Below are 14,033 nucleotides of genomic sequence, written 5' to 3' on the forward strand. Positions count from 1 at the left end.
TCTTTCTAGGCACGGTGGTTCTGGGAAGCATACTTCCAGTCGATTAAGGCCATTGCCCTGGCTACTCTCCAGATTATCAATGACCGGATCTACCCATATGCGGCTATCTCCTATGAAGAGTGGAATGACCCTCCCGCTGTGGTGAGTGCATTCAGTGCTGTCCCACCATGTGAGACATGGTCAAGCTGTCAGGGTGGAAGAAAGGAAAAGGAACTATAGTTGTAAAGGTTACTTAAATTCTGTCCTTCTAATGTCCTTCTGAGATGAGAGAGTGCTTTTTAAACGTGGGGACTGAATTAATTCTGAACCGCTGACAAAATGAGAAATGGGGAAGCAGCAGCTCCAGTTTTTTCTCAGTGTGCTTAGGAAGACAGTCTGTTTATTTATGGTCTAGATAAGTGGGGAGGCGTGGGTCTTGGAAATCAAAGACTTCCTAATGATTTTTGCAGTTCTAGTGCTAAGAACTCTTGAAAAAGTTCTGGAAGCAACTCAATAATAAGCTTGTGTTTAGAGCCTCCTCTCCCCACCGCGCGGCGTGCTCTGCGTGTTATTTCAGTTGACATTCCGACCCCTGGGAGGAAACCAGTGAGCGAGTGCCATGCCGATGCCGCAGCCCTTTGTGTTGCCACAGTGCTTGCTATGCCTTCCAGAGAGAGAGGGCACAGTCAGAGGCTGTCCTCGGGGCTCCTCCTCGCCCGCGGGTCGCTAGGCACTTGTGCTGTGGGGAGTTGCCTTGCTTGTCCCGAGTTGGCCTTCAGCTAGAGCTGCAGGCTGCTGCCTGCTGTCTTAACACAGGACCTGCTTTTCTGTTCCCTTCCCTGCCCCGTCTGTCCATCCTTCCTTCTTTCGTCCAGCCCTTTTTGAGTGGGGACTAGGTTTTAGGCACTCTACGAGGCAGTCCTGTCCTTGGAGACACTCTCTGCCATTTGGGAAGCTAGTGAGGGAAGCTCCGTGTGTAAGTCCTGTACCGGGGTGGACCGCAGGGGCACAGGGCAAGTGTCGCACCTCCTGGGACGCCCCTTAAGGGGGTGAGGACATATGCTTGTGGCAGAAATAACAGTGAGTACCTTTTGCCTGATGAGGTGGCATTTCCTTCTTCCCATCCCTTCCTTGAATCTGTTTCCAAAGGTGACCTTTCACAATGTTTCCATTTGTAATTAAGCATAATTATATATTTAAAAATGTAAATAGTATCACACTATATTTTTTTTTTCTACACCTGCCTTTTTTATATTAAGGACAGATGGTAGAGTCGCTTCCATTTCACTCTGTAGAGGTGTTTTGGGGTGTCTGTATGCCACTCTCTTGTTTGGGGTGCCTATGTGATACATCTATTATTGGCAGACATTTAGACTGTTTTCTTTTTTCTACTTTCTAACAGTAGATCTAATACAAGGGACATTCTTTCTTACCTTTGCATGTGAATATGTGAATATGTCTACAAAATTAATTCCATCTGATAAATTGCTTAAAGAAAACACATTTTGAATGTTGATAGATAGTAACCAATTGCTCTTTCAAAAGCCTGTAGTTTCCATAGGGAGCATTTTGGGTGTTCTGGTTCTCCATGCCTCAGTAACCCTGAGTTCTTTAACTTTTGCTTATCTACTTAGGTGAAAACCAACCTTTCATGTGTATTTTTCAAGTGGAAGGTCAATACCTTTATCAGGTTCCTCCAAATAATCCCATTTGTGTTTTGGTTGATATTGAATTTTTAGGTTGTTTTAGGCAGTACTCATGGTACTTAGAAAGTGTCATGGACAAAGGAGAGAAGGAGCCATGAGCACTGTGTAAGGTCTTACTACATGGAAGATTTATCTTTCTAGTTGTATATTTAAAGGTTTTATTGTTATAGGTTGTTCACAAGTCCTGATTAATTTTTTCTTTAAAAAATACATTTTTTTCTTAAATGTTTAATCTTGTGTTCTGATAAAGGAAAACTTTCTGACTTGATAGTTTCTGCATGGTTACCATTTGTGTAAAGACACATTTTGGTTTTTGTATATCAATCTTGTAAATGTGCTCTTCCTGAATTCTATATGTATTTCACTTTTTTAAGGTGATTTTCTTAAATTTTTTTAGATAAATAGTTATATCTACAATTGCTAATTTTTCTTCTTTCGATATTTGCACTGTTTTTCTTTTATCGAATCGCATCAACTAGTACTTGTAGAACAGTGTTAAACAATGATCTGAAGAGAAGGGCAGACCCTGTCCAGAGAAAGGGAGAAAGTTTGATTCCATCCAGAAGGAACCACAAACTCAAAGGTACAGGGGAATGATGGAACGTGTGGGTTGGGTGACTTCAAGGAGCCCGCATGGCAGGAGGCAGGATGTCCTGAGGGGGAGAGGCTGGGCTTGGAGAGGAGTAGATCGTGGGACGCGAGGTGTCTGCATGAGGGTTTGCAGTGCTTTCTGTGGACTGTGGTCACTGCAGCTTCTGAAATAGGGTGTGCCATGGTACGCATGCATAGGGACCAGCCTGCGTGTGACAGCCATGTGGAAAGGGACCGTGCACAAAAGTGGAGGCAAGGTTGGAGGCAACAGACTGCTCCAGGGACCCAGGAGAGAACTGAGCGAGGACAGCTAGAGCCGTCTCTGGGTGGCTGACTGCTCTGACTGGCGAGAGAGGGAGAAGTGGAGGAAGACAGAGATATATTGTGTAGTTTATCCAGAGAGGGAATTTGGACATAGTGAGGGGACGTTGGGATCCAGACTCCATCTAATGGCAGGGCCTCCCCAGGCTGGCCACCGTCTTCCTCTCCAGTACTCTCTCCCTGCTCCCTTTTAGCTTCTAGATTTCTGGCAGCACAGTGCTTCCTTCCTTCTGTGGACACCCCGTGCTTTCCTTCTCTGCGTCTTTGTGACGTCGGTCCTCCATAGCACGCCTTCCTCACCACCGACCCTACACGTCCACATCTTAAGCGTCTCCCAGGGCCTGCTCTTACACGTCTTCCTTCTCCACCTTCTCCTTGTAACTCTTAGAGTACATTATCTGTTTCTTTCCTGAAAGTTGTAAGCTTTTCTAGGATATTTCTAATTTACCTTGGTATTCATCATAATACCTATGATAATTTAATTCAGATTAGCCCTATGATATATAAAAGGGGGAAGGAAGGATGGAGAGAGGGAGAAAGGGAGACAGGGATCAGGATCCCAGATATAAGCCAACCAACACTTGTTCACAGGCCAACGTGATATCCGTTATTTTATTTTACCCTCATCCTGCTGGAAAAGTAGGTAAAGTGACGCTGTTTCTCATCTGTGAAATGGTCATAGTGAGACTGACTCACCGTGTCTGATGACTTGTCCAAGGTCACATAATTATCAGGTTGTGTAACTGAGAACCAGGTCTTCTACCTACAACTCACCCTGTGTGGCCTGTGGGGTTCTGTGGGAGCCATTAAGCCTCCTCTGGGCCGTTCCCAGCATATGTGCAAGTTTAAGCCAAAGAATATCGCGTGTGTTCCTCTGCAGGAGAACTCACAGGTGGTGGTCATGACTCAGAAAGTGTGAAGTCGTGGGACTTTATCCTGGGCTTTTCTCTAGAGCACCAAGAGAAGTTTAATAAGAATAAATGGTTGGAATTTTAGTTCTCTTTATAAGAACATGGACTAGGAGAAAATATGAAATTTTGCAGTTTTTAAATAGGTGTTTTAGTTGAGGACAGAATGGTTAAAGTGGAGGCTAGGGTTGTAGCTCACTGGCAGAGCACTTGCCTAGCATGTTCAAGGCCTGAGTTCCATCCTCAGTGCCTCAGAAATGGGCAGGGCTGGTGTCTAAATGCTGAGCTCTCAACATGGGAAAAAACATGAGCATAAAAAGCAAAAGCTTTATGTATAACTAGGAGAGCTCTTATGTATATCTTTCTTTAACTCTTTCTTAAATGGTCCTTTTTAGGAGACTTTGGTGTCTGTCATGCCCCAGGAGCTTAGGTGATGAGACCTGATTTAAAGCAGTGGCCTTACATTTCTGTATCTTCAGAGAAGCAGTGAACAGGAGGCCTGAGTGCTGGTGATTTATAGTTAATTTCCCCCCCTTAGAAACATTTGACCAACTCTAGATGGGGCTACTCTGAGCCCAGTCTGCAGGGGAGTCTCTCCCTAGATTCCATCAAATTTACAGTGTCAGGCACCCAAGGTGGGAGGAGGTGTGGATCGTGGTCAGTAAATCAAGGAATGGTCTGTGCTTCTCAGAGATGTGCTGTCGGAGTCTGCCCGGAGCTGAGAGTTCTGTTGGCCAGATGCAGCTGCCTTAACTTCATGTGAGAACGGCCTTGGTGTGAGGATGACAAATCAGTGTGGTGTGGCCTTCAGAGGACTTCTGTCACCAAGTGCTTTGTGGTTCTTATCTGTAAAATGAGGCCGATTACATGAGCCACACTAGGCCACACCCTCAGAACATGATGGAATTGGCCGCATTCGTTCTCGACCATAGCCTGGAAGCCGTGGGTCTGTGTGGATTGGAGGCTTGGCCCTGGGTTTTGAATGGTCTCTCAGGAAGGGTTTCTCACCACTGTCGAGCTTCATCGCCACAGAAGGATGCGTGTTTTTATTGTTAATTTTCTTAGCTCCTAACATCTAGGCTGCCTGTATTTTTTACCTTCTGTTTCTCTGTCGTCTGATCTTTCTTTCCTTTTCGCACCTATCAGCAAAGCTTGGTTATCATTCTTCACAGTCTACTCCGGCTTTGCTTCTGTGGTGCCATTTCTGGCTTTGCAGAGGCCTTGGCAGACCTTTGTCCTTGAATCTGGGGCTAACCAGGATAGCTGGATCTTTCCTCAGTCTCCCTCCTTCGCCTTACCTTTGCTCCGCCAGATACAAGGAGATATGTAGACATACACGTTAAACTGAGAATGTTCGGGTTTCTGGCATGTGCCACTAAAACAATATATTCTCAGTGACAATTTAAAAAAATCAAATGTAATGTAGCCCCAGATTATGTAGTGAAGTATTCCCTGTGTTATTTGTCTACAGTATGAATTTGCAGCCCATATTATCAATATTTTTATTTTCTCTACTCTTTTGATAGGACCTTGGGTTTCTTTCAAGTTTTTCATCATAAGTAATCCAAATGAAGATACACCCCATTTTTCTGTTGTGCATTTACCATACTAGACCTGAAACAGAAAGGGGAGGTTGGAAATGTCCTCATTGATGAGGAATTCAGAGAAGTGACTTGAAACAGATTACTGTACCCATCATGAGTGAGCTTGTTCCAGTGGAATCTAGCCAGCGTGACACCTTGACTGCCATAGTCTTGGATCAGGGCTGGGGAGTGGCGGAACCCTCACCTGGCATGTGTGGGGCACTGGGTTCCAGCCTCATCACCACATTAAAAATAAATAAATAAAGATATTTGGTCCACAACTGAAAATATATTTTTAAAAACGCCTCAGATGACAACTGCATATTCACGTGGACCTCTTCGAGCCTCAGCTCAAGTCCAGTTTTTGAAGAGGGAAAGGGCAAGGGATCGGCTAGGTGAGAGTTACACAGAGCAGTTGATGGGCAAGTCCTGTCCATAATATCAGAATCAGAGTTGGGGGAAGAATGTGGGAGAGCTTTTGGGGGCTCTTGCAGCAGCTCTCAAGTGTTAGTGTACATTAGAATCTCCTGAAAGACCTGTTAAGGTGCAGAGCCCTGCCATTTCACCCCAAGATTCACATTAGCTGCGTCCAGGGCGGAAGTCTAGAATTTGCATTTCTAGCAAGTTCCCAAGTCTTGGGTGCTGATGCTGGCTGATCTGGGAACCATATTTTGATGTTGAATGATTTATTGTCTGTATCCTAATTCACTGATGAGAGAGGGCTTGCTTTCGTTCTTTCTCTCTTTCTCTCTTTCCCTTTCCCTCTTTCCCCCTCCCTATCCTCCATCCATTTCCTCTTCTTGACCCCAGGGCACCTATGGGAAGCATCCAGAGATTACGTTCAGGCTGCATCTATTTCAACTACTTGAAGAACTCAGGGCTGCCTGTGTTTAGACGTCCAGACAGCGGCCCTCGCTCATGAGGGTTGTGATTGTACAAACAGCTGAAAATGTCACTCAGCTCTGAATACTAACGAGCAATAGATCATCTGCCAGCTGAGGAAGTGCCAGCTCAGATGTATGAAGCAGAACTCTGAAGTTGAAAAGGTACCAGGTTAACAGTCTGTTAGCTCAGCTCAGCGCCCTTGAGCTTCCAGGCTGTGGAATGTTTCTCTGGAATTCGGGAGCGTCCTGTGCCCCCAGGAGGCCTTCTTGGCATATTCTCAGACCCTTCTTCTTCTTGCTGCCTAGACATGATAAAACTATGTATGGAATTTAGGAATTTTTGCTTGAATTTTAGATAACTTTAAGGTTTTTGAAATCTTTGTTTTTAGAGACATCATATTTATTGGATTCCATTGCACAAGTGGTCCAGGACACTACCCTAAATTCTAGACCTTTCCATGAGGGCCATTTACTTCTGTGGAAACAAGCTAGACAGCCATGGGTGATCAGCAGTCAGGGAATAAGGAAAGCTGAGCTGGGTCTACAGTAGGAGCATTGGCTGATTCTGGTCAGATACAAAATGGAAAAGACTGGGTCACAAGCCAGGTCTGGGTGGAGCATGTATAAAGAATATGAAAGGACAAACTTAGGGATGTTGCTACGATGATCCTGTCAGTCAAATCCTTTGTACGAGTATCTAGGCCCTTCCCAGTAGAGACAGGATAATATGCCTGGTTAGGGTATTTGTATCTGTGTGGCCACCCAGCGGTGATGCTGGATGAGTTGTCACAACTCCTGTCCTTGGATGTGGTCCTGTCTCCGTTGTTTACTTGTAGTCCACTTTTGCGGCTCTGGCTTTCCTGGGTCAAACCCCTGCTTCCTGACACCCCATGGCTTGTGGATAGGCAGCAGGTGGAGTAGTTCTTAGAGCATGTGGGAGCTTGGTCTCCCAGCAGGGTCATCGAGAACACACTCACAGTTTTGGCAAAGGCGTCCTTTGTGCACCAGCTCTCACTTATTAGCACATCCGTTCCCTTCCTTTGGTTTCAGGAGCCACTGTGGTTCTCCCTTGAGGTCTGCTTAGGTGATTTACACACAAGCCACCAGGAAAACACAGTGGTTAAGTGTTCTAACCTTAGGATGCCTGGAGAGGAGAGGATCTCAGCCCAGGGCCATAGGGCCCTGGAGGTGATGGAAGGAATGTAAGCAGGCATCAGATACTGAGCCACAGGGATTTATTTGGGAAGCAAGGAATACACACTCGAGGGGGGCACAGGCTGTCTTAAGAGGGAGATGTGCTTTTGGGATTGGGGGCTTTTAAAGGAAACATGTTGAGGGGTGGGCACGGGAAGGTGTGTGGGGATGACATTGGTCACAGTTGGTGGTGTCTGGCCACCTCAGGATCCTTAGGGTGATGTCGTCTCCGTTGTCTATCAATACGTCACATTGGGTAAGTACCCATTAGGATGGGTTTCAAATTTCCCTGTGTTCAATCTAGTCTAAAAATGTGTACATTAGGGGCCAATTTTCCTAAGTGGGTGAATTTCCAGGAACATTGAGATTGTGGATGAAGACTTGCAGATTCCCAGGATGAGGGAGCCCCAGGCCTGGCAGAGAACTAACTGGCTGCGGGGAGAGGCCCAAGGAGCTCTGGCCTGAAGCCCCTGGAGGGAAGGTCCAGTCCCCTCGGCCTTGCTGTGTATCCTGCATACCTGTGTTTATTTCTTTTAGCCTGCCTCAAGGAAATGAATCTCCAGTCCTAATATTTCTATCCTTTTACATGTCTCCAGATCAGTAATATTTGAGTGTAATTTTCCAAAAAATGGGTCATTATAGCTATAGATTAGAAAAATTTCCACATTGTTTTTATTAGAGGTTGATGATTCTTGGCTTTTTTGGCTTCCCCCTTTTTTCTCAGCAATATTGCTTTTATGTTTTAAAAATTAGTTTGGCTTAACGCATGTATTCAAACAGTCAAAGTATAGAATAAAAATTAGGGTTTGTTCCCAGGGGCAGCTGCTTTTAACTCAGCTTTCTGCTATTGATTTTTCTATTTCCCCACAGAATGTGTACAGTGCAGTCTTTTCACTTTTTAACTGAGTGTCGCCTGGCTCCTTCCAAGTGAGCAGCTTTTCCTGTTCTCTCCCCTTCACCTGCACGATGCTCTCCTCCCATCTTGCTGTTGACTGTATCCTCATTTTTCAGTGTATGTATTGTGTGCATTTTTAGGACTATATAAATATTATTTTCAACTAAACCAAGTCCTAATGATTAAATTTCCTTTCATTGTTTTGCTCCAGATCAAAAACAAATTTTTATGATTATTAAAGCATATTAATTATGCAGATCAATGGACTTCATTATGACATTTCCATACATGTATATGTTGTGTTTTGGTCCTGACCCCCTCCCTCCTCTTCTCTCTGGCCCTCCTCTGTCTCCCCTCCCCTTCCCCTTTCCTAATGGTCTTTCTTCTGCTTTTGGGTAACCTATTGTTGTTTCCACATGTGAGAGAAAGTGTGATATTTGACTTTCTATATCCAGCTTATTTCATTTAACATGAAACTCCATTTCCATCCATTTTCCTGTAAATGACATAATTTCACTCTTATTTACTGCTGAATAATACTTTATTGTGTATGTGTACACACACATAGACACACACAGACACACCACCTTTCTTTGTCCACTCATCGGTTGATGGGACCTTGGATGATTCCATTTCTTGGCCATTGTGAATGGTGCTGCCATAAACATGGGTGTGCGTCGGGTATCTCTCTTATATGCTGATTTCATCACCAGGAGTGATGTAGCTGAATCATATGTGAGTTGGGTGTGTGGTTTTTGTTTGTTTGTTTGACCTCCATTCAGCGTTCCATGGTGGCTAGTGGGAATTTACCATTTACAGTTCCACCAGCACTATGTAAGGATTCCTTTTTCTCCACGTCCTCGCCAGCATTTGTTACTTTTGTTGTTGATGATAACCATTCTGACTGGGGTGAGGTGATACTCAGTGTGATTTTTGTTTTCATATCCCGGGTGGCTGGAGATGTTGAACATTTTTTCATATATTTATTGGCCATTTGTACTTCTTTTCAGAAGTGCCTGTTCGGGCCATTTGCCCATTTTTGATTAGATCACTTGCTATTTTGCTGTAAGTCATCTCTTCCCTATTGATTGTTTCCTTTGCTGTGCAGAAGCTTTTTAATTTGATGTAATCCCATCTGTCAATTCTTGTTTCTGTTTCCTGAGCTGATTGTCCTATTCTGGAAGTCATCGTCTCCATTATCTTGACGTGTTTCCCCTGTGTTTTCTTCTAGGGGTTTCAAATGTTCAGGTTTTACATTAAGGTCTTTGATCTATTTTGAGTTGATTTTTGTACAGAGTAAAAGATAGGGGGTCTAATTCTAACCTTCTCACATGTGGATATCCAGTTTTCCCAGCATCGTTTGTTGAAGAGGTTTATCTTTTCCTCGCTGTATGTTTTTAGTACCTTTGTCAAGAAATTAGTTGGTTGTTAATACATTTATTCCTGGGTCTAGTGTCCTTTCTTGTATGATGTTTTATTTCCAGGGATTTAATAGTTGCCTTTTTTCTTTCTTTTCTATGGTCCTTTCACTAATTAATTTTTGCTAAATGCTCAGATAAAATAGAAAAAGGATCCAGCACAAATAAATCACAGGTTTCTTCTTTCCTTTCCCTTCCCTTCCTTCTCCCCTGCCCAGCCCTCTGCCTTTCTTCCTGGAACCATCTCTCCTCTGGTCCTCTGGGGTCTCCTGCTCCGTTTGGGCTGGTCACTCTCCAGGTCTCTTGCACAGTGTTCATCCTGACCCTCAGTTTGCCCAGATTCCAGGGACCCTTTCTTTCTCTCTGCTTTATTAAATTCCTTATTTCCAAATTCCAACAACTTTTTTTCGCTGATTTTTTTTCCAGTAGTTTCCCAAGAAAGGGACTATGGGAGATAAATTTTCTGTGTCCTTACATGTCTGAAAATGTTTTTATTCTGTTTTATATTTGATTAATAGATGGACTAGTGTAGAATTCTGGTTTAGGTGGATTTAATTCACAGTTTTAGAAATATTTCTGTAATGTCTTTTTGGGGGGTGAGGGGGCGGTGGGTACCAGGCTTTGAACTCGGGTGCCCTTAACCACTGAGCCATACCCACATCCCTATTTTGTATTTTATTTAGAGACAAGATCTCACTGAGTTGTTTAGCACCTCTCTTTTGCTGAGGCTGGCTTTAAACTCGTAATCCTCCTGCTTCAGCCTCCCAAACTGCTGGGATTACAGGCATGAACCACCGAGCCCGGCTTAATGTCTTCTTAACCTTTCCATTTTATTATTGAGACATGGAATGTCAGTTCTGACTCCTGGTCTTATATATGACCTTATTTTCCTCTTTGCAAATTGTGTTCTGAAATTTTATGATGATATATGCCCTGGGGTGAGTAGTTTTTGCTAAGAGTACTAATGTAGGCCTTTTTAAAAATGTAAATTCATGTCTTTCACTTCCAAGAAATTTTCTTCTTTTATTTCTTTATTTTCTTCTGCTATTACACAGATGATGCATGTACTAGATTGATCCTTATTTTTCTTGTCTTATTATCTCTTGGTTTTTTTGTTCTAATTTTCCAGACCATTTTTTCCCTTGGTGTTGTCTTTTAACCTTTCTTGAAATTTTGTTCACTTGTAACACATAAGAGGGTTTTTGAAATTTCTAGTTAATCTCTTTATAGCTTCTATTCTTGTTTTAAGGAGGCAGTATTTTCTCTCTCTTTAGATATTACTGTGGTATTGTTTTTATTTTTCTTGAGCTCCTTTTGTTGTTCCCTTTAATTCCCTTTTCAATATTTTGGTTGTTACTTTTTTACTGGAAGCTTCCTTCAGATACCTGGTGATTGCTGGAGTCTTCTTATTTGAAAGCAGGCTCTGAGGGCCTGTAGGGAGTTCAGTGCTGGGCTAGTCTTCCCGACGGATGGCCTTTACTTAGGCTGGGAAGTTGGGGACTGGTTGTTTGTCCAAATGTTGGTGTTTTTAGGTTGTTTCTTTTGGACAAATTCCTTGATCCGGAGAATCATCTTTCTGCCCTTGGAGGGGGAGGATGGCTAAGTCTGGGCTATGAGGATCTAGGGAGCTGGATGAGGAAGGAGACAGTTCTCATCTTTCATTTCACAGATTCTTCATCGACTGTTCGGTGTGGTGCCTCACCCAGCCTTGCATGCCTGGAGTCTGGGAGTCTGGAATTTCTCTAAGTTATTTCCCCAGAGTATAAACCTCTCTTCTTCTGCAAAGGTTGGGTCAAGAGTCGGCCTGTCAGTGCATGTCGAGTTTAAAGAGTCTTGGGGCCAACTGTACCTCCAATTCCTGAGTCTTGTTATTATCCTTGAAAGGTTTAGCTGACTTGCTTACTCTATTTATTTGTATTTGCTTTGCTATGTAGTTTATTGTTTTTCTGTCTGTATTTCACTTGTTTAAACAAAGTTTCCCTTTTATTTATTTAAGACAGGGTCTTGCTATGTTGCCTACCTGTATCTCAAACTCCTGGGCTCAATTGATTCTCCTGCCTCAACCTCCTGAGTGCGGGAACTATGTGCATGTGCTATCATGCCCAACTGAAAATCTGTTTTTGTTTGTTTGTTTGTTGTTTTTGGTGGTCCTGGTGATTGAACCTAGGGCCTTCGCATGGCAAATAAATGCTCTATCCCAGCCCTGTGTTTTTAATTTTAATTCTTTATTTTTACATAGTTCAGAATTAAAGTTCAAAAATGGTATGGAGTGTTTCTGTACACCCTTCATCCAGATTCCTCCATTGTTAATAATTCATCACAGTTGCTTTATCCTTTTTCTTATGTGTGTGTTTCTGAACATTTTAGAAGTTGCAGAGGTAATGCACTGGCACACCTAAAACGTTCTCAATACAGAAATACGATACAGTTATCAAAAGCATCAGGAAGTAGTATTGAGTTGTAGCTCAGTGGTAGAGTGCTTGCCTAGCATGTGAGAGGAGGCCCTGGGTTCAACCCCCAGTAGTGCAGCGGTGTGGGGAGGGGAGTTAAAAAAAATAAAGAGGTAAACATTGACACATAGTATTATTATTTAACTATAGACATTATTTAGATTTTGTCAGTTAGCCTAGTGATGTTCATTATAGCAAAAGAAAATCTTAGCCCATGCATTACATTAAATTGTATTTTCAGCCTTCTGTAGAACAGTTTCTCAGACTTTCTTTGCCTTGCATGATATTGACATTTTTTTAAAAATAACATGTTAGTTATTTTGCAAAATGTCTCTCAATTTGAATTGATCTGATGCTTTTGCCCAATTTGATTCAGATTATACATTGTGGGCAGGAGTATCACAAAAGTAATGAATTCTTGGGGTATCATTTAGGAGGGTGGTGATGTGAATTTGTCCCAATGCTGATAATGATAACTTGAGTCACAAGTTTCTTCTGGGTTTCTGCAATGTCAGTGTGCCATTCCCTGTCGTCAGGTATCTCGTGAGGAAGGAGTTTGAGATTGTGCCAATAACCTGTTCCTCTTCAGACCTTCATCCCCTGACTTTAGCATTTCTTGAAGATTCTTGCCTGAATTGTTACAGTAGCTGCCAGTTAGTGATTTTCTTCTTATGTTCCGTCCACTTTGGAGTGATGTTTCTTCTTTAACTTGAGGATTTTACCTTTAATTCGTTTGGGAAAATTCTCATTTCCTCTGTGAATATTCGTGTCTGATTCTCACTCCTCTCTTCTCTGGAATCCTATTGAATTTGTGTTAGATTCTCCCGTTCTCTCCTGGCCTTTTGTTTTGTCAGTTTCACTTTGCTGTTTCTTGGATTTTCTTCGTTTTCTTTTCCCTCTACTGCTGGATGATATTTTTCACATCCATTTTCCTGTTTCCTTCAGCTGTGACTAACATGTTTTTACCCATCTGTAGTGATTTAAATTTCAGAGTTTGTAAAGTTTGTCTGGTTCTACAAATCTGTCTCCCTGGCCTTTATTCCTGCTGTCTTTTTCCCCCCTTATGTTTTTGATTCCTTCTTTATATCTTTAATCATTTGGGACATTTACTTTATATTCTCTGATTATTTTCTGAGTTCCGTGTCAGATCTCATCTTGTCATTCATCTTCTGCCTGTTGCTTTCGCTGTGTTGTTTCTCGATAGGTTTTATGATTTGAGAACGTGAGTTCATCTTCCTTAAGGTTCTGTGGAGATCTTTACAGCCTGGGGTAAAGGGATATTTCCCAGGGGAATTATTTGTTCACTTTTTTTTTTTTTTTTTGCTTCTTCTAGGCATTCCAGAGGTACCACAGAGATAAATCACTTTCCACCATTAATTCCTCAGTTGGTGTTTTCATTCTACACAGAGTTCATTAAAGCCCAGACATGTATGAAGACTGACTTCTGTTAAAGTTACTAAGAGGAACCTTCCAGCCCCATCAGTACCCCAAGCTCAGGTTCAGAAAGGAAAGTGAGTTTTGCTGCTTCCACATACTAGTTTCAGGCCAGCCTCTGATGGCACAGGTCTTCAAGAGGTCTAATTTATGGTTGGGCAAAATGGTGTATACCTGTAATCTCAGCAACTCAGGAGGCTGAGGCAGGAGGATCACAAGTTCAAGGCCAGCCTCAGCAACTTAACAGTACCCTAAATAACTTGATAAGACCTTGTCTCAAAAAAAAAGTAATAAAAGTGCTGGGGACTTAGTGGTAAAACCCCCATCCACCCCCCGGGTTCAATCCCCAGTATTAAAAAGAAAAAAAAGTTCTAGCTTATGTGTAAGTCTCACCTTGCTCTTCTAGGGCTCAAAGTCCTGTCTGCCCTGCCAGCATCAGCAGGCCCAGCAGTCACGCACCCCCCACCCCATGCCTCCAGCCCGCCAGTCCTACCCGGTCAGCTCATCTAGTTTTCTCTTCGGTTTTGGTCCCAGGGACTTACCTTTTTTCATGGCCTCGGCCGTATATTCAAAAGGATTTTATTTATACTCCATCCTGCATTTCTGTGTGTTCTAGAATTATCTTCAAGAACTTTTTAATGCTGGTCAGTAGTGGTGTCCTTGCCTATCC

The 14,033-nt window shown here is 42.8% G+C and overlaps 1 protein-coding gene across 2 annotated transcripts in view; it reads left to right on the forward strand.

Annotated features, from left to right (window-relative positions):
• The window catches only part of Ext2 (exostosin glycosyltransferase 2), a 144,858-nt gene that overhangs the window by 73,078 nt on the left and 57,747 nt on the right, over positions 1-14,033 (forward strand). For both annotated transcript variants that reach the window (XM_046456410.1, XM_046456407.2), the window contains exon 8: positions 10-141. In XM_046456410.1, coding sequence (XP_046312366.1) covers positions 10-141 — 132 coding nt within the window. The remainder of the gene's footprint in view (positions 1-9; positions 142-14,033) is intronic.

The sequence above is a fragment of the Marmota monax genome, unplaced genomic scaffold (assembly GCF_021218885.2).
Source record: "Marmota monax isolate L192 unplaced genomic scaffold, Marmota_monax_Labrador192_F-V1.1 WCK01_AAM20220418_F8-fsc00047, whole genome shotgun sequence".
NCBI classification, from domain to species: domain Eukaryota; kingdom Metazoa; phylum Chordata; class Mammalia; order Rodentia; family Sciuridae; genus Marmota; species Marmota monax.